This window comes from Pseudophryne corroboree, chromosome 2, assembly GCF_028390025.1.
Source record: "Pseudophryne corroboree isolate aPseCor3 chromosome 2, aPseCor3.hap2, whole genome shotgun sequence".
Lineage (NCBI taxonomy): Eukaryota > Metazoa > Chordata > Amphibia > Anura > Myobatrachidae > Pseudophryne > Pseudophryne corroboree.
In genome coordinates, this window is record NC_086445.1 from 601,737,693 (window position 1) to 601,757,804 (window position 20,112).

Here is a 20,112-nt window from a genome sequence, read left to right on the forward strand (position 1 = left end):
TCCATATATAGTGCGTCACCGTATTTACCTACTACGTGTATTCTACTGTGTACTCGGTCACATAATACCGGATTTATTCGCGGGTCTTGTGTACTGGGTACTCGGTCACATGCTAACGGATTTATTCGCAGGTATTGTACTCTGGCTTCATCGTACTAAACCACTCTTTGTTGCATTTGTGTATAATGTTTAACATGTAGGGCAGTAAATCTGGGGACACTCCTGCATCCTGCAGAGCATGCGCAACGGATTTACCTGTGGGGGAAGTTATGTGTGATGGTCTGTGTGCCATGTCTCCTACATCTCCCAGTCAATCCGCAGCTCCTGTAAACAATAAGGATCCAGCTCCTGTAATCAATCTGAGCTGCATTCTCAAACCTACTGGGTTCTTTAGTTGAACGCTTTATGCCTCCTATGGGATCACCTGTAACATTTAGTCTCTGATGTCCCCATGGTTACTCCGCTTTGGGCGGGAAAACTTTGCCTCACGGATTGTAGCGTATGACTCATTCCCTGGTCAGGCAAAACCCTATTCCAGGTCACACTCGTGTCTGGGTAATCTGGGCGGGCTGCTTCTTCCTCCTTATCTAATAATCTCTCTGATATTTTATCTGAAGAGAGGGGGATCATGTTGTCCTATCTGTCCCTATATTAGGTGTTCCTGACAAGGATTTTCCATTGCTAAATGATGCCACTGCCCTTGTGGTTACTGGGTAACAAATCCTACAAATCCCTGATATGAGGATTCCCCTACTGTGGTTAAGCAAGGGTAATTAAAACTTTGTTACTACAATCTGACCATTCAGTGTGCATCAGACAAGACTCCTGGTCTAATCCAAGGAAAAGACATTCCCCCTGTCTACAATGGGCATTAGCTCAATATCCCCCCCCTACAGAGTTATATAACGAGTAGGTAATTCACTGCTAGTGAACTCATGTGTCACCATCGGGTGTCATCCACTCGGCCTCTCACCACTGTCCCCTCACTGTAGGAACCGACAGGTAAGGGTGTGGAGGGATGCCTGAAGTCTATTACTCCCTTACGGGTGTTGTACATAGACCACGATTGTGTCTTCTTGGGCCTGCAAAATAGATTGATGACTGGATCAGGCATTAGAAGAGGTGCTGCCTGAGGATATATCTGACAATGACAGACATTCCCTGTCTCACAATACCACCACCACCACCTTTTTCTTCACTAGGAGGCGTCCCCTGAGGCGAGTGTGTTGGCTGCCAAGGTGTCTAATACGTCGGTCCTGGCTCGCCCTATTCTGTGGTTGAGGTCTTGGGTGGTCGTCCTGGACGCCAAAAGTCCTTGGAGGTATTCCCATTTTACTAGGGACATCTTATTTGGCGTAGACCTAATTAAAAATGGGGTCTGAATCGGCGGCTACTATGACTGCCTTTCTCCCAAATGCTACTCGTTCTGCACAGCAGGTAAAAGGTACCACTTTTCTCTGCTTTCGACCTTAAGGGAAAGCGAAGGTCAGGCAAACCCGAGATTGTCTCGTGCTCCCAACAACCACTAAGCCCAAGGCCTAACGTTCCTGGGCTGCACATCGGCCTGCTTCTCATAACAAGCCTGCTGCATGACAGACAGGACAGGCCTCCCCCTGGGGTAACCCAGGGTGGGGGCCGACTTCTACGATTCATCCAGGTCTGGCTAATGACCACTTCAGAGGCATGGGTGCGAGAAGTTGATTCTCACGGGTACGCAATCTCTTCCCAGAGACGTCCCCTTTGCCAGTTCTGCACATCGGTTATCCCTTCGGATCCATTAATGATGGTTGTGCGTTCCTTCCTGGATACAGGAGTGGTAATGCCGGTACCTCTGTCCCAGGGAGGCAGAGGATACTACTCAACCCTGTTTCTAGTCCCGAAACTTGATGGGTCTTTCCGGCTTATTCTCAACCTCAAATCACTGAACTGTTTGTGAGAGTGTCCAAGTTCCGTATGGAAACACTGTGCTCAGTTGTACTGGCCATGGACCCGGAGACTATATGGTATCCCGGTTATACAAGATGCTTACCTGCATATGCCTATTTCCATATCGCATCAGCAATGTCTGCGGTTTGCTGTTGGCAACCTTCACTATCCATTCCAGGTTCTGCCGTTTGGACTGGCCTCTGCCCCTCGGGTCTTCAAGGTTATGGCCATGATGACGGCTCATCTCCATCGCCAGGGAGTCAGGTTCCTGCCATATCTGGACGATTTGCTGATTCTGGCAAACTCCCAGGATGTCCTCCTCAGTCATCTACAACTGACTGTAAACTTCCTACTAGCCCACGGGTGGCTCATCAACTGGAAGAAGTGCTCGCTGGTCCCTGCTCGGAGTATGGTGCACCTGGGGACACTACCGGCCATGCACAGTCAACGGCTGTTTCTGTCTCCAGAAAAGGTCCTGAAACTTCAGGACAGGATTAGATACTTCCTTTCTCGCCCAAGAGTGTCTGTACACTTGGTGATGCAAGTACTAGGCCTCCATGGTGTCTGCTTTCGACTTGGTAGATTACACTCAGTTCCATTCCCGCCCTCTGCAGAGGTTAATCCTTTCCAAGTGGGAAGGCCTGCCTCATTGGATCAGGTCTCACACTATCTCCTTGACTCCGGAGGTTCGCATGTCGCTGACCTGGTGGCTACAGGAACAGCAGTTGAGCAGGGTCCGTCCCTTCTGGACCCACAACTGGGTCCTGCTGACTACAGATGCCAGTCTGTGGTGTTGGGGGCGCGGTGTTGTAGCAACACTCTTTCCAGGGGCGGTGATACAGAACAGGCCTGTACAAGTACGGTCCGACCACGCCGTCACGGTGGCGTACATAAACCATCAGGGCGACACTCGAAGCCATATGGCAATGATGGAAGTGTCGTCAATCCTAAATTGGGCGGAACGCCTTCTGGCGTCAATATCGGCAGTGTTCATTCCGGGAGTCCTCAACTGGGAAGACGTCTTCAGGACATGCATGTTGGAGAGTGGAGTCTTCATCAGGAAGTCTTTCAACTCCTAGTGAACAAGTGGTGCCTACCAGATGTAGACCTGATGGCATCTCGACACGATCACAAAGTTCCGGTCTTCGGATTAAGAACCAGGGATCCTCAAGCAGAGTTCGTGGACGCTATGGCAATTCCATGGAACTTTCGGCTCCCCTACATGTTCCCTCCAGTGTCACTTCTGCCCAGGGTACTACGGAAGTTCAAACACTGAGGAATACTACTTCTAGTTGTTCCAGCATGGCCCAGATGGCATTGGTTCTCAGACCTGCAGTGTCCATCGATTGAGCGTTCTTTTCTACCTCCTCAACGACGAGACCTCCTCGTTCAGGGCTTTTGTGTCTATCCAGACCTGGTCAGACTGGCTTTGACGACGTGGCTCTTGAAGCTTTACTCCTGAGGGCCAAAAGATTCTCTGAGGCGGTCATCCAAACTTTGCTGAAGGCCCGCAAACCGACATCTGCGTGGATATATTATAGGGTCTAGAATTCTTACTTCACCTGGTGTGCTGATAAGAATTACGATGCTTACAAATTCTGTACTTTCAGGCTTCTGGCTTTTTTGGAACAAGGCCTGGATGTAGGACTTTGTCTGTCCTCCCTCAAGGGTCACATCTGCCATGTCGATGTGATTTCAGAGAAAAATTACATCTATACCTGACGTTCATACATTCACTCGTACTGCGGCTTCAACCTCCCTATGTCCCTCCTGTGGCTAAATGGGATTTGCCTGTTGACCTGAATGCCTTGCAAGAGTCTCCATTTGAACGTTTTGAGTCAGTGGACCTTAAATGGCTCACCGCCAAGGTCCTGTTTCTGCTGGCTATTGCCTCTGCTAGAAGGGTGTCAGACTTCGGCTCTTTGTCCTGTCATCCACCCTTTTTTTGATATTTCATCGTGACCGAGCATTTCTTAGAACTAGCCCTGGTTATTTACCTAAGGTGGTGTCATCTTTTCACCTTAATCAAGAGATTGTGGTTCTGGCTTTTATCTCTTCTGGCTTGTCCTCCACAGAGCGGTCTTTGGATGTGGTACGAGCTCTCTGTACTTATGTGGAGAGGACTGCCTCTATCAGGAGGTCAGATACCCTCAATGTACTGTTTGGTTTCCACAAACGTGGCTGGCCTGCGTATGAGCAAATCTTGGCCAGATAGATTAGAATGGTGCTTGCACAGGCTAGAGACTCTGCTCCTGCTGCTATTAAAGCCCATTCTACTCGGTCTGTTGGGCCCTCTTGGGCGGCCCGTCATTACGCGTCCGCAGAACAATTGTGCAAGGTGGCTACGTGGTCCTCTGTGAACATGTTTATTAGGTTCTATGCCTTTTGATACTTCCGCCTCCCAGGATGCTTCCTTTGGACGCTTGGTTCTCATACCCGCTAAGGTGCGTCCCCTCCCTTGAGGAACTGCTTTAGGACATCCCCGATGTATTCCCTGTGGAACACAGTGTATCGCGCTGCAGTAAAGGAGATTTATGGTAGACTTACCATGGTTAAATATCTTTCTGCGTTCCACAGGGCACCCACCCTGACGCACTTAGCTTTTTGGGTTTGTATGGCATTAGCCACTGGTCCCGTCTCCTGTCGTGAGAACGTGGTTCTATGTGGCTAACATCTGCCTTCTCTTTTACCTGCTTCTGCATTGGAATGGTTAACAAAACTGAGCTCACAGTGCCTGGAGGCGGGGGTTATAGAGGAGGCCCCGCAATGCATTCTGGGACAGTCTAAAGCTTTAGCCTGTTGGTGCCTCTGGATCAAGATCCATCTCTACACCCCGATGTATTCCCTGTGTACCTCGCAGAAAGACATTTAATCATGGTAAGTCTAGCATAAATCTCCTTATTTCTACGGTTAGTATTGGCTACTTCTTGAACAAAGCAATTTGACACGTGGTTGGCTCAGGTGGTCTCAGGTGTCCAGTCCTATGACCCTTTTGAGGTAGTTACCTTAGCAGAACAGTTTAGATTGGAGCCTATGTAAGTATGCCATGCTAATGTTAAACTAGGCCACATATTACTCTTGCTATCAATAAATTTAACCAATTCCTGAATTACACCCATTTCGCACCGCACAAATACCCCGGTATCGCTGTGCGGTGTGAAAGGGGTCCCTGCCGAATTCCCGGGTTGCCTGACCTGTTAATTCAACCCGGGAATAAAGAAGGGTTATTACCAGGTCAGGTGCAGTGTGAACGGGTTGCCGCGTCGATGGGACCCGCTCACAGTATAGGCAGAGGCTGCGTGGAGATTATCTCATCTACCAGCACTGCCGCCGCGGTCCCCGCCCCCGATGGCAACCCGACCCGGTATATTGCCAGGTCGGGAAGCCAGTGTATAAAGGTCCAATGCCGGATCACACCCGGGAAGGACCTATTTCCAATTCCTGGGTGCGACCCGACATTGCGATGTGAAAGGGGTATAAGAGACACATAAGTGTAACATACCCAATGCATTTGGAACAAGTGTTAGGTTAATTTCACACACTCCGGTTTTGACCGGCCGGCAACAATCCAGACAAATGTCAGAAGTTTCTTTGCCGGCCGGCAGTGCCTCTTTACACACAACGCTGTGAGCCGTGTTTAATGCTGTGTGCATGCGCAGCAGCAGTACCAGCAGCGCAAAAACCCAGTGTGTGTGTAAAAGAGCACATTCTTCTGCCTTTAGGGACGCCACGGCCTGGCAGCCGACCTCTTTAATGGATAGATCCGGCTGCTACACGGTGACCGGACCGTGTCTGTGCCGTGTGAAAGGACTCATCTAGTTTAAGTATTCACTACAATCCGGACACTGCAAAAAGCTGCAGCCGGTCAAAACGGTCTAGTGTCAAATAGCCCTTATACAAGCTATGAAAAATGTCATGCAGAAAAGAGCTGCGGGCCTCAGGTTCCGGGGGCAACCTGTTGTCCATCAGTGCTGTATTGTGTGCCACTACAATATACAGTAACCTTCTTTTTGTGTGGTATAATCAGATTCTACAATTTAATTTTTATAGAACTGAAATTTGTAGGTGTGAGGGGAGGAATAGGATCAGAAATGCTTTGCTGGAGGTGATGCTATGAACATCCTACTGTCTGCTACCCGTACAGGAAAGGAACAATTGCATTTGTTCAAATTTTCAGTTTTTGAGCTTCATTTGCTGCCCCATTTTGGTCCTTTACTCACTTTCTGGTAAACTGGAAGGTGAAAGACATGCACAGATAGTCTCTTGTTCTTAGTAAATTAACCAAATGTATGATAAGGGGGGTACAGATGGTAATTTGGCCTCAGTATTCAAAAACAAAATGCTCTTGGATTCATATTCTTAAGATCATGGTTAAGTAATAAAGGGCTAATTAGTAACTTTATTTAAAATGGCCTTTGTAGGAATCATCTTTCATAATTGAATGCATTTATACTACTTTTGCTCACTATTTTCACCTTTTATTAGTCATTTTCCTTTCTTTGCTTTTGCAGGTTTCCATGTGATTCCTACAGTGTCCAATGTAGTTCCAGAGAGTTGCCTGCTCATTGTTGTGGGCCTTCTGGTAGGCGGGCTCATCAAGGCAGTTGGTGAAACTCCTCCAGTTTTGCGTTCTGATGTCTTCTTTCTGTACCTCTTGCCCCCTATTATCTTGGATGCTGGATATTTCTTACCACTGCGTTCTTTCTCTGAAAACGTGGGAACTATTCTGATCTTTGCAGTGGTGGGAACACTATGGAATGCTTTCTTCATAGGCTCCCTGCTGTACGCAGTGTGCCAGATTGGTGGGGCAGAGCTAACGAAAGTAAGCCTCCTGGACAACTTGCTGTTTGGCAGCATCATTTCGGCTGTGGATCCAGTTGCTGTATTGGCGGTATTTGAGGAAATCCACATTAATGAGTTGCTGCATATCCTGGTGTTTGGGGAGTCCTTGCTTAATGATGCAGTCACTGTGGTAAGTGTTTGGTTTTAACAAGCAACTTTTTTAAAAAGATTTTAAATTGGTTAAATGTACATGTATTGTTTTTATTAACGCTACATTTTCACATGCAGTGAAACATACTCTTTGATTGTTTGCACTTGGCATGGATGACAACAGAAACAGTGTACAAAACGTGCAGACCTCTTATTCCCCAGCCACACGTAGCGGAAACTCTATACACAATTGTATTTCCATCTACAGTTGCCGGGAAACCATTCTGCAAATCCATCCCTCCAATATAGCCCTTCAGTTGTTTAAGTTCTTAAATAGTGCAAACAGTGAATAAATCTTTGTGTGACTCCATCTGTTGTTCTTGCTGACTCCGTTCATCATTAAACCTGGAATTTACAGACTATCCTGCAGTAATAAACACTTTGACACTGATTTGGTATTATACTAGCTGAAGACTTTTGACCATAATTAAAGGAGGAGGGGTGGGACCGAAAACTATTCTCAATCCTAACTAATAAAATGGAGTTTACATAACATGTATTGTATTTGGTATGTAGACCCCACTTGCATTTGTATAATTTGCATGTTAACCTCTCCAATCTGTTGGAACAACTGTAGTCTCTGGCTCTTTTTTTTTCCCAAACCTTCCCCAAGAGCTTGTCTTTCTAGAATGATGTTTCCACTTTACTGAGCAATCATTTAGTGTTCCCATCACAAAGGATTATTGGGGGCAGTATATCAAGAAGTGAAAAGAGTGGAGAAATTGCCCATGGTAACTAATCAGTTTCTACCTATCATTTTATATAATACTCGCTGAATACCCATGCTTCGCTACGGAAATTCAAGTATAATCACAAGGAGATTAAAAGCGTTGGTATTTAAGCAAATTCAATACTGCTTTTAAAATAGGCTCATTTGTGGTAGCATGGTGTTGAGACCTGGTAGCATCAAAGTGCCCCTCCATTAAACTGCCCGAGAACATACCAAAACAATAAACCAATTTTATTGTACGGGAATCTGTAGTCTCTGTGATACACCTAAAGTTAACTGGTTAGTTTATCACAGAAGATCAGCAATTAGACTTACAACAGGATATGCTTCGCCCGCCGCTGCCAATCTTGGTCAGGTCGCTCCTCCGGACGAGCCTTCCCCGAATTGATGCTGTCAAAAGGCTGGCGCTGAGGAGAATAATTTCTCCTTCTCTGCCCTGTCCTGCCTCTGATGCTGCCCTGCTCAGTGCTGTAAATGCTGGGACAACAGTCAAAGCTCCAGCCACTGTATGTTACATATGTAAGGCTTCCAGGGATAGGCTGACTCTATTCCAGAGGGCACTAGGTCTCCTTGCTTAGCTTCATGCTCTCCTTAGGGTTCCTCCTTTTAGGTAAAAAGGTAAATATATTTGCACAACACTTAAGGTCACTGGGAGAGCTGTGGTTACCCTTTACACAGCAGATAAGCAGTTGCTTACTATCAAGCTTTCCTTTAATGCATTTAAGAGTCAAAATATCTATCCTTTCCTCCTATTGCTCTCCAAGAGGTTTGGCAATGTATAGTTCAAGTGACAGGTTAACCTCTGATAATTGGGACACTATCCTCTCCTGATTGGAAATAGGTTGGTTAAGTACTTATATCTGAAATCTGTGTGTATATAGATCTATATGGCAAATACCACTGACTCATCACAAAATCTCCTGAACCATAAAGCTGGACTTCCTTGCCAGTGGCAGCAGTAGAGCAGTCCATTATTCAAATAGAGGAGCCACACCCAGTGATGTTTGACAGTGTTTAGGGTTGGCAGTTGATGTGGCTCCCCTATTTGAATAATGGACTGCTCTGCCACTGGCTAGGAATTCCAGGAACAGAGCATTGTGTCCTCCCCACTCCGCAACTTGGTATCGCTGGCACTATGCATTCTTTATAGTCCTGGCTAGGTGGGCTCTTTTAACTCTCCTCTGTAAGGGTGGAATTACCAATAATCATCTCACCCTTTTTAACCCCTTTTGTGAGTGGAATTTTGAAAAATCCCTTCTTAGTGGGTGCATACGTCGCAAAAGCAAGCTACTGTCCAAATGTCAAGTTCCTAGTCCTTATGGTTCAGGAGATTTTGTGATGAGTCGGGTGGTATTTGCCTTTTTTGATATATAGATAGATACTTCCTAAATGCTACTTCAATGCTGATTGGCCGGCTTATCCACTGGTCCACTTCTCCACTCTGTTCACTGCTTGATACATCTGCCCTCAGTCTCTTGTTGGGAATGCAATTGAAGGGGATCATCAGAGACTCAAACTGGCCTTACATCCTAAAGACAAGATTAGAGAAATGTCAGAACTTGGCAAACACAAACTGTCAGTATTTGGTGTTTGGGTTTATTCAGGGCCGGATTAAGGCTGGTCGGGGCCCAGGGCAATGAAGGTTGTGGGGGCCCCCAAATCGACCATCTGCCAGCAGTCAGCCCCGCAACACATGTTACTAATCAGCTGAGCCGCCGAGGTACTCCTGCACAGTTAAAGTGCGCTGCCGCCAGCGGGGTCTCCTGCCTCATAGTTGCCGCGTACCTTTTCCCCGAGCAGTAAGCCTGTCCGCTCCACCCTGGAGTCTCCTCCATCCCTGCCGCCAGCAGCGCCAGCATGGTCCCCAGCCGCGGAGTTAATGTTTGCTGACAGGCCAGAGTAATAGGGTGACATCTGCATTTCAAAATGAAGTGTGTGGGGGCCCTGGGACGGTCGCCCCTGCCTTAATCTGGCTCTGGGTTTATGTATGGCTGCACCTTTTAACTGCTTGCCAGTAGACCTATGTTTAGTTGGCAATAACACTTTCACTTATTTTCTTTTTAAATGTTTTTGTGCATTTAACTTCCTTCCTTTTTTTTTTTCTTGATATTCACTTATTGTCGTCCTTCTACAATATAGGGGTATATGCAATAGCGGGCGAATTGGCAAAATAGGCGAATTCCGGGCCGTTTTCGCCTCCAAAAATCAATTCGCCTATGCAGTGCAGTCATTTTTCGCAAAAAAACGGCCCGTCAAAATTCGCCTTTTCTCAATTCGCCTTTTTCCGAATTCGCCTTTTCTGCAATGGTACAGATGCTGCAATTCGCCTCCAGCATATTCAATTCAAGTTTGGAAATTCGCCTGCAGTGCTTTTAGACAGCAAATTCGCGATTTTCACTCCGCCACACTTTGGAGGGTGAAAACAAATAAAAAATTTTTAAACATGTTTTTTTTTGTGTTTTTTTTTTTAGGAATAGCAGATCTATTTATATTAGAAGGGATTAGGTTTTTTTTTTTTTTTGGGGGAGGCACAAATATTATTTATATATTTTTTAAAATAATATTTTTATTTTTTTATTTTTTTTATTGCTGGAACGGTAAAATCCGGGAAAAAAATGGCGTGGGGTCCCCCCTCCAAAGCATAACCAGCCTCGGGCTCATTGAGCTGGTCCTGGTTCTAAAAATGCGGGGAAAAAATTGACAGGGGATCCCCCGTATTTTTAAAACCAGCACCGGGCTCTGCGCCTGATGCTGGTGCCAAAAATACGGGGGACAAAACGAGTAGGGGTCCCCCGTATTTTTCACACCAGCATCGGGCTCCACTAGCTGGACAGATAATGCCACAGCCGGGGGTCACTTTTATACAGTGCCCTGCGGCCGTGGCATCAAATATCCAACTAGTCACCCCTGGCCGGGGAACCCTGGGGGAATGGGGACCCCTTCAATCAAGGGGTCCCCCCCCCCAGCCACCCAAGGGCCAGGGGTGAAGCCCGAGGCTGTCCCCCCCCCCATCCAATGGGCTGCGGATGGGGGGGCTGATAGCCTTTGTGTTCAAAAAAAAAAGATATTGTTTTTTCCATTAGTACTACAAGTCCCAGCAAGCCTCCCCTGCAAGCTGGTACTTGGAGAACCACAAGTACCAGCATGCGGGAGAAAAACGGGCCCGCTGGTACCTGTAGTTCTAATCGAAAAAAAATACCCAAATAAAAACAGGACACAGACACCGTCGACAGTAAAACTTTATTACACACTGCCGACACACACATACTTACCTATGTTCACACGCCGACATCGGTCCTCTTCTCCATGTAGAATCCCGGGGTACCTGAAAATAAAAGATCAATTATACTCACCTCAACAGGCTCCAGAGATAAATCCACGGACTTGGCAAAAAAAGAAAGCGCATTTACCCGCACCAAAAACGGACTGAAAGGTGTCCCATGCTGACACATGGGACACCTATCCACGATTAAGATCTGTCAGTGACAGTTGTCACTGACAGGTCTCTAAGCCAATCAGGAAGCGCAACTTCGTTGCGCTAACCTGATTGGCTGATCGCTGTGACAGCGCATCGCACAGCTCCCTCCATTACTTTCAATGGTGGGAACTTAGCGGCTAGCGGTGGGGTCACCCGCCGGTCACCGCTGACCGGCGGGTGACCTCACCGCTAGCCGCTAAGTTCCCACCATTGAATATAATGGAGGGAGCTGTGCGATGCGCTGTCACAGCGATCAGCCAATCAGGTTAGCGCAACGAAGTTGCGCTTCCTGATTGGCTTAGAGACCTGTCAGTGACAACTGTCACTGACAGATCTTAATCGTGGATAGGTGTCCCATGTGTCAGCATGGGACACCTTTCAGTCCGTTTTTGGTGCGGGTAAATGCGCTTTCTTTTTTTGCCAAGTCCGTGGATTTATCTCTGGAGCCTGTTGAGGTGAGTATAATTGATCTTTTATTTTCAGGTACCCCGGGATTCTACATGGAGAAGAGGACCGATGTCGGCGTGTGAACATAGGTAAGTATGTGTGTGTCGGCAGTGTGTAATAAAGTTTTACTGTCGACGGTGTCTGTGTCCTGTTTTTATTTGGGTATTTTTTTTCGATTAGAACTACAGGTACCAGCGGGCCCGTTTTTCTCCCGCATGCTGGTACTTGTGGTTCTCCAAGTACCAGCTTGCAGGGGAGGCTTGCTGGGACTTGTAGTACTAATGGAAAAAACAATATCTTTTTTTTTTGAACACAAAGGCTATCAGCCCCCCCATCCGCAGCCCATTGGATGGGGGGGGGGGACAGCCTCGGGCTTCACCCCTGGCCCTTGGGTGGCTGGGGGGGGGGACCCCTTGATTGAAGGGGTCCCCATTCCCCCAGGGTTCCCCGGCCAGGGGTGACTAGTTGGATATTTGATGCCACGGCCGCAGGGCACTGTATAAAAGTGACCCCCGGCTGTGGCATTATCTGTCCAGCTAGTGGAGCCCGATGCTGGTGTTAAAAATACGGGGGACCCCTACTCGTTTTGTCCCCCGTATTTTTGGCACCAGCATCAGGCGCAGAGCCCGGTGCTGGTTTTAAAAATACGGGGGATCCCCTGTCAATTTTTCCCCCGCATTTTTAGAACCAGGACCAGCTCAATGAGCCCGAGGCTGGTTATGCTTTGGAGGGGGGACCCCACGCCATTTTTTTTTCGGGTTTTTCCCCGTTTTTTCCCGTTTTTTAAAATCGCGGTAAAATCCGCAAAATCGGCCGATTTTCGCCCGCGACTCTGGCGAATCCGTTTTTCATTGCATATGGTGAATTCCGGAAGCCACCTTCCGGAATTCACCTGGCGAATTTGGTCGAATTGAAAAAACGGCGATAATTGCCGCGATTTCGCCCGCTATTGCATATACCCCATAGTCTTTTGTTTCTTGAGCATTGAAAATAATGATGTCCTTTGCATTCATACTCCAGCCTTTTGGCTACAATTTATGTATATTTGTCTTCCCTAGGTCTTGTACCACTTGTTCGAAGAGTTTTCTGAATTGGATCAGGTCACATTCCGTGATATCTCCCTGGGGTTCCTGAGTTTCTTAATTGTTTCTTTTGGAGGGGTGTTTGTAGGATTGGTGTATGGCATAATTGCAGCCTTCACTTCACGCTTTACCTCCCACATTCGTGTTATCGAGCCCTTGTTTGTTTTTCTTTATAGCTATATGGCCTACATGTCTGCAGAGCTCTTCCATCTCTCAGGAATTATGGCGTGAGTTTTTCCCCAACTTTTTCGATTTTCTTTATTTATCTCTTCCCTAACCCCCACCCTCCACCCCTTCTCCTGCATCTTCCCTCCCAACCACAGTGTCATTACAAATTCCAATAGCCGCATTTCATGTACACTCTCGTAGAGCATTAACTGAAATGTTGCTTTTTTTTTCTTTTTTGTATTTTATTGCAGTCTTATTTCCTCAGGGGTTGTAATGCGACCTTATGTAGAGGCTAATATTTCTCACAAGTCGCATACCACGATCAAGTATTTCCTGAAGATGTGGAGCAGTGTCAGTGAGACCTTAATTTTCATCTTTCTTGGCGTTTCCACTGTGGCTGGGCCCCATTCTTGGAACTGGACCTATGTGATCAGTACACTCATCTTCTGTCTGATAGCACGTGTGCTGGGTATAGTGAAATACATTATTTGTTTGAATATACATGGTGGTGTGTTTTTTTTTTTTTTGGGCCCATAAGAACAGTGTTTACTGAACTGTCTTCAAGTGCCCCTATTGGTCCTGGTTCTATGGCTATTCATGCTTGAACACATTTGACGTTATTCCCTTAGTTGTTCTATTTTTAACAGTCTGCATGGATGTCCTTTAAAACCTGGTTTGTATGGGGGCTTTGAAGCTCTGGGTTGGGAAATAGAATCAGGAACAGTTTCTTCTGTTTTGTGGGTTTAACAAGCTAGCATATTAAAAAAATATACTAGGAACCAGTGACCACACAGAGGTCCTCCCATACTTATTTATGAGGTTCTGTATTACAGTCAATTGATATGGCTTCATTCTCTCAAATATTTATTCAGTCCATGCAATGAGTGTCTTTGCTGTATATTTGTGGGAGAACTGGCGTACTTGGATCTTCTAGCTTAGTGCGTAGGCTCTACCATTATTATACTGCAGTAAAACCAAAGGCTATTCTTGCCCTCACAAATCTGATGAGAATATCCAAGCTTCCAAGAGTCATGAATTCAGTTTCTTAAATCAATTCACACACATCGACACAGCATCACGGCCCAAATATATTAAGCCTTAATGACCAACCAACCAGCTCCTAACTGTCCTTTTTCAAACACAGCCTGTGACGTGGCAGTTAGGTAGCTGATTGACTGGTCAGTTATCACTCTTTATCCGTCTCCACTTTATCTCTTGTTAAGGCTTAATACATTTGGGCTGTGGCACATCTGGGAGTTCCATATTGTAGATTAAAGTTATTGAACATAGTCCTATAGATGTAATTTTCATACTAAGGCAGCATAGAAGTAAAATCTCCGACTCTTTTTCTGCTGCGGGGTACACTGGGCTCCACAAGGAAAGACATAGGGGTGTAGAGTAGGATCCTGATCCGAGGCACCAACAGGCTCAAAAGCTTTGACTGTTCCCAGAATGCATAGCGCCGCCTCCTCTTTAACCCCTCCTCCCTGCACAGGAGCTCAGTTTTGTAGTTGGTGCTGCAGATAGCAGGCACATAACAGAGGGGCTGCTCTGGGCAGCCCTAAGAAGAGCTTTTTTTGAAGAAAAGTGAAGACTTAAAGGGCTGTGGCAGTGTGTACATGTCTAGTGACATTCACTGCTGCAGCTCCATCTGTCCCCAGCGGCGCTGTACACCCCCGAGCCCTGGTTGCCGGATAACTACAGCAGGAGGCTCCGGTTTTCTTCTGGTCAGGCACACACGACGGGGGCTCTCCGGGATTGCGTGGCCGCGCTTCGGGAGGTGGTGAGTGGCTCCCGCTCGTGGGACCCGTGCTTTTGCGTGCTGGCGGTGGACACTGCGACAGTACAGGCGATCCCACTAGATCACCAGGGCATGGGTGCAGGTCAGGTTTTCCCTTTAAAACCTTTTTATGTGTAGCCCGCAGTACCTGGTGGTTTTGCCAGCAGAGGGGATAAGGCTTAGACCTGGAGCCCCTTCCCCCAGCCCCAGGGCGCCATTTCCACCATATGTTCCCGGAGCTGCATATCTGTCTCTCCCTCACTCCGTCAGTGTCTGGGCGCCATTTCTCTCAGGTACACTGTTCCTGGGACTGTTTGGGCAAATCCTCCTGTGTAAAGCCTCCTCCTGTGTAAAGCCGCCTGGTTGTCAGCGCTGTGACTTTACATGACACTTAAGTATTCTACCTGCCTATTAGACAGTGTTAGTTAAGAAAGAGTGCATTTAGTCAGGGTTCTCTGGTACAAGTACCCTGTGATATACATCCAGTTCTTACTGTGCAGTGTTATATTTATTGACTACATAGCTATATAATAAGCTAGTCCAGTGCAGTATTATTATTAGTAATAACCTCTGCATTGTTTAACTGTGACTATATGTGTGTGCATTAGCTTGCTGAGTGGTTTCCATTTCGTGTCTCTCACTCAACTTGCTATCCCTATATTCTATAACCTGAGGGGGCTTGGTGCGTCAGGTTTTATATTTATATAGGATTTTCACAAGATATACTTTAATACATATTTTTCTCTCCTGTATCTCTGCTTGTGCTGACTACACTGCGCAGGGGTTTGGGCAAGAGGTATTGTGCTGCTGACATCTGCACTGTGTTACCTGATACTGCAAGTTATATCATGTCTGCTTCTGAAGGTAACGGTTCTGGGGCTGAACACACTGCCGGTGTTGCTGACGCCACAGATCACTATAAGGAGACTACAGCAGCTGTGGGCTGTGGTTCTGGGGGCTCCTTGCCCCCCAGTGGGACTGTGGCAATGGGGGTACATAATGACCCACCATGGGCTACTTTCTCCACGCTTCTACATACGCTAGTTACTAAACTAAAACCCCCTTTGGGACCTCCTATGCCGGTGCAACCGTATGTGGTCCCCGCAGCTAACCCGCCGTGGGCGGATAATTTATCTGCTCAATTGAAGTTGAACCAGTCCTTGACTAATAAAAAGTCTGACTCTCGCTCGCCTAAGACCAAGGGGTCCTCTAAGCGAGCTCTTATCTCCTCACAATCCACTGCTGTCACTGACACCTCGTCTGAAGATGGCGCTTACACTGACCCCACAGATTCTGACACAGATACTGCTGATGGGGAGGGTAGTTCACATGTGGATGTTCCTGATCTGTTGGAGGCTATTAAGTTAATTTCTCTTACGTCCTAGAGGATGCTGGGGACTCCGTAAGGACCATGGGTATAGACGGGCTCCGCAGGTGACATGGGCACTCTAGAGACTTTAGAATGGGTGTGCACTGGCTCCTCCCTCTATGCCCCTCCTCCAGACCTCAGTTAGATCCTGTGCCCAGAGGAGACTGGGTGCACTGCAGGGGAGCTCTCCTGAGTTTCTCTGATAAAGACTTTTTGTTAGGTTTTTTTTATTTTCAGGGAGCACTGCTGACAACAGGCTCCCTGCATCATGGGACTGAGGGGAGAGAAGCAGACCTACTTGAATGATAGGCTCTGCTTCTTAGGCTACTGGACACCATTAGCTCCAGAGGGTCGGAACGCAGGTCTCAACCTCGCCGTTCGTCCCGGAGCCGCGCCGCCGTCCTCCTCACAGAGCCGGAAGATAGAAGCCAGGTGAGTATTAAGAAGAAAAGAAGACTTCAGATCTTCACTGAGGTAACGCGCAGCGGTAACGCTGCACGCCATTGCTCCCACACAAACACACACAGCGGGCACTGTAAGGGTGCAGGGCGTAGGGGGGGGGGCGCCCTGGGCAGCAATAAAAACCTCTAGGGACACTGGCATATAAAGTAGATACTGCGGAGGCAGTATATTAATAAACCCCCGCCAGTATAAATAATTTGAGCGGGACCGAAGCCCGCCGGTGAGGGGGCGGGGCTTGGTCCTCCAGCACTAACCAGCGCCATTTTCTCCACAGCACACTGCAGAGAAGCTGGCTCCCCGGACTCTCGCCTGCTGAACAAGGTTACAGAGGGCAAAAAAGAGGTGTGGGGGGGGCACATTTTATTGGCGCAGTGAGTGTATTTATATAAAAGCGCTGTACTAACTGGGATTTTATTCCAGTTTCCGGTGGCGCTGGGTGTGTGCTGGCATACTCTCTCTGTCTCTCCAAAGGGCCTTATTGGGGCACTGTCTCCATATAGATCTATCCCTGAGTGTGGGAGTGTCGGTACGTGTGTGTCGGCATGTCTGAAGCGGAAGGCTCATCTAAGGAGGAGGTGGAGCAGATGATTGTGGTGTCTCCGTCGGCAACGCCGACACCTGATTTGGTTAGATATGTGGAATGTTTTAAATGCAAATGTGACCTTGTTACATAAGAGATTGGACAAAGCAGAGTCCAGGGATAATACTGGGAGTCAATCAATGGCTTTTACTGTCACAGGGCCCTTCAGGGTCTCAAACGTCCCCTGTCCCAAGTAACAGACACTGATACCGACACGGATTCTGACTCCAGTGTCGACTACGATGATGCGAGGTTACACCCAAGGGTGGCCAAAAGTATTCATTATGTGATTATTGCAATAAAAGATGTTTTTTTTTTTTTTAAATCAAGTAGTTTTTATTGAGTTTTATGTCACAAACAAACAAAACAAAACATCAACATTGAAATTTAACTATAACTTTAACAGTTGCCATCAATAAACCGTTTTTTCCAATCACATTTTGGTGTGCGTGTTATTTCTTATCATATATAGTTACATATATATATCCATGACGAGGAATATCCATAGTTTTACAATGTCGCTCATGTGCTTAATACTTGTTCGCCCAGCCCTGCGCCACCCCAGCGGCCCCACATCTCCGTAAACCGAGAGGTGGAACCCCGTATTTTATACATATGTCTCTCATGGCGAATTACCTCGTTCACCAACGCCCTCCAGTGCTCCACCCTAGGTGTATCAGCAGAGAACCAGACCCTAGCAATAACCACCTTAGCTAGCGTTGTGAGACACAGGACATATTTGTACAGCAAAACAGAGTGCGTCTCCTCCAAATCTAGCCCAAATAAACATATGCCAGGATCTAATGTAGGAAGGGACGGTGCTGTCATGACTACATCACCCCAAACTCTATGCCAGAAAAGGGAAATCTCAGGGCAGTCCCACAATAAGTGCCAAAATCCGGCATCAGCTGCCTGACACCTGGGGCAATTAGAATCTTCCCTAAGACCAGCCCTCTGCATACCAATCGGAGTGCGATAGGACCTGTGTAGAATGTAGAAAAAAACCTGCTTATACCTTATACATGGAGTAGTGTATTTAAGTGAACTCATAATCTGAAGCCACTGCTCTTGGGACAATTGCCCTAAGTCAGTCTCCCATTTAGTACGGAGATTGTTTAATAGATCGGGGTAGCTATTGTTATTTAGAGCAGCATATATGGTAGACACCTTCCCCCTCCGGCTCATTGAAGCAAGCAGCGTTTTAACAGGTGAGTCAGCAATCGATGGTGGGCCGTGAGGGAATTGGGTCTGTATAGCATGTCTAAGCCGAAAGTATCGGAACATAACTGTGTTAGGCACATCAAATTCGATCTTAAGTTGCTGAAATGACTTCAGCACTCCACCGTGGTATAGCTGACCCAGTGCCACGACTCCCCTAGCAATCCATATGTTATCTAGCGACATCTCATATAGCTCAGGGTATGCACTGTTGAACCACAATGGAGTACAGGTATCATGTCCCTCCCAGTCATACAAAGTGTGCGCATAACGCCAAATAAGCAAGGCTTGACGCAACAAGGGAGGCATGCCAGACGTTGAGAGACCAGAAAGGAGAAGTTGAAGAGGAGAGAGAGAGAAAGCAGGAGAGCACTCCGTCCACTCAGCCAGAAACCCCCTCATCGTATCCCCCAGATAGCCCCCAGTCCATTCACTCAGATGGGCCAACTGAGTGGCCACATAGTATAGTCTGAGATCTGGGAGGCTTGCTCCGCCAGACATCTGAGATCTGCACATCGTTCTTATAGATACCCGCGCCTGCCTGCCACTCCATATAAATGAGGATAATACTCCCTCAATAACAGTAAAGATCTTCTTGGGAAGGTAGACCGGGGAATTCTGTAGAGCATAGAGAAACTTTGGCTGCATCACCATTTTAAATAAATTGACCCTACCCAGGACAGACAGCGGTAATTTTTTCCAGCTATGTGCCTTTTCTTTAAATGTCGCTAGTATGGGGTCAATATTTTGGGCCATATAGCTACTCGCCATAGGAGTAATCCAGATACCTAGATATTTAAATCGCAGTGTCCATTGCAAAGGATACGCCCCCTGTGTGTTTTCGGGAAGAAGGCCAGAGATAGGAAAAATGTGGGATTTGTCCCAGTTAATTAGCAGACCGGAAAAGATACCAAAATTCTCCACTACATGTAATGCTGTACGTAGGGAGTCATCAGAGTCCTGCAGGAAAAGTAGCATGTCATCCGCGTATAGCGCCACCACATCCACATGACCCCCAATCTCAACTCCCCTGACCCCGCCATTACCTCGTAGCAGGGCGGCCAACGGCTCCACGGCCATCGCAAACAGTGCAGGAGACAGGGGGCAGCCCTGTCGAGTGCCCCTCTCCAGTGCAAAAAGCTCAGACGTGAAACCATTGGCCGTCACACGAGCCACGGGCAAGGAATACAATAATTGGATAAAGCCAATAAAACGAGGACCAAAGGCAAATTTCTCCAGCACCCCCCATAGGTACCTCCACTCTACGGAGTCGAACGCTTTGGCCGCATCAAGGGACACCACCACCGCGTCCGATCCCCCCACATCATTTCTCTGGAGATGGCAGAACAATCTACGTAAATTTTGGGCCGTGGACTTACCCGGCATAAAGCCCGTCTGGTCTGGATGAATTATCGTTGTAATTACCGAATTCAATCGAGATGCCAAGATTTTTGCTAATATTTTTACATCAGTGTTGAGGAGGGAAATGGGTCGATAGGACTCGGGGAGCAGGGGGTCTTTCCCTGGTTTCAGCAGGACAATTATATTGGCCTCGGCCATAGAACGCGGGAGGGCCCCACCCTTTAAGAGTAGTTCAAACAGTTGTAGGAGATAGGGGGCAAAGAAAGTAATGTATTTTTTATAGACCTCGCCCGGGAGTCCATCCGATCCCGGTGCCTTAGACGCCGGGAGAGACAGGATCGCGGCCTCCACCTCCTCCACCGTGATAGGCGCATCCAGAGCCCCAGAGTCCTCCCGGGACAAGCATGGCAAGGTCAGCTGAGCCAAAAAATCCCCCAGCTGATCATCAGAGTAATCGGCTCGGGATGCATAGAGCGAGGTATAGTAACTACGGAAAGTCTCCGCCACCTTTGATCCAG

The 20,112-nt window shown here is 47.4% G+C and overlaps 1 protein-coding gene across 1 annotated transcript in view; it reads left to right on the forward strand.

Annotated features, from left to right (window-relative positions):
- The window catches only part of SLC9A1 (solute carrier family 9 member A1), a 148,691-nt gene that overhangs the window by 56,419 nt on the left and 72,160 nt on the right, over positions 1–20,112 (forward strand). The window contains exons 2-4 of the mRNA XM_063954704.1: positions 6,438–6,898; positions 12,632–12,882; positions 13,075–13,292. Coding sequence (XP_063810774.1) covers positions 6,438–6,898; positions 12,632–12,882; positions 13,075–13,292 — 930 coding nt within the window. The remainder of the gene's footprint in view (positions 1–6,437; positions 6,899–12,631; positions 12,883–13,074; positions 13,293–20,112) is intronic.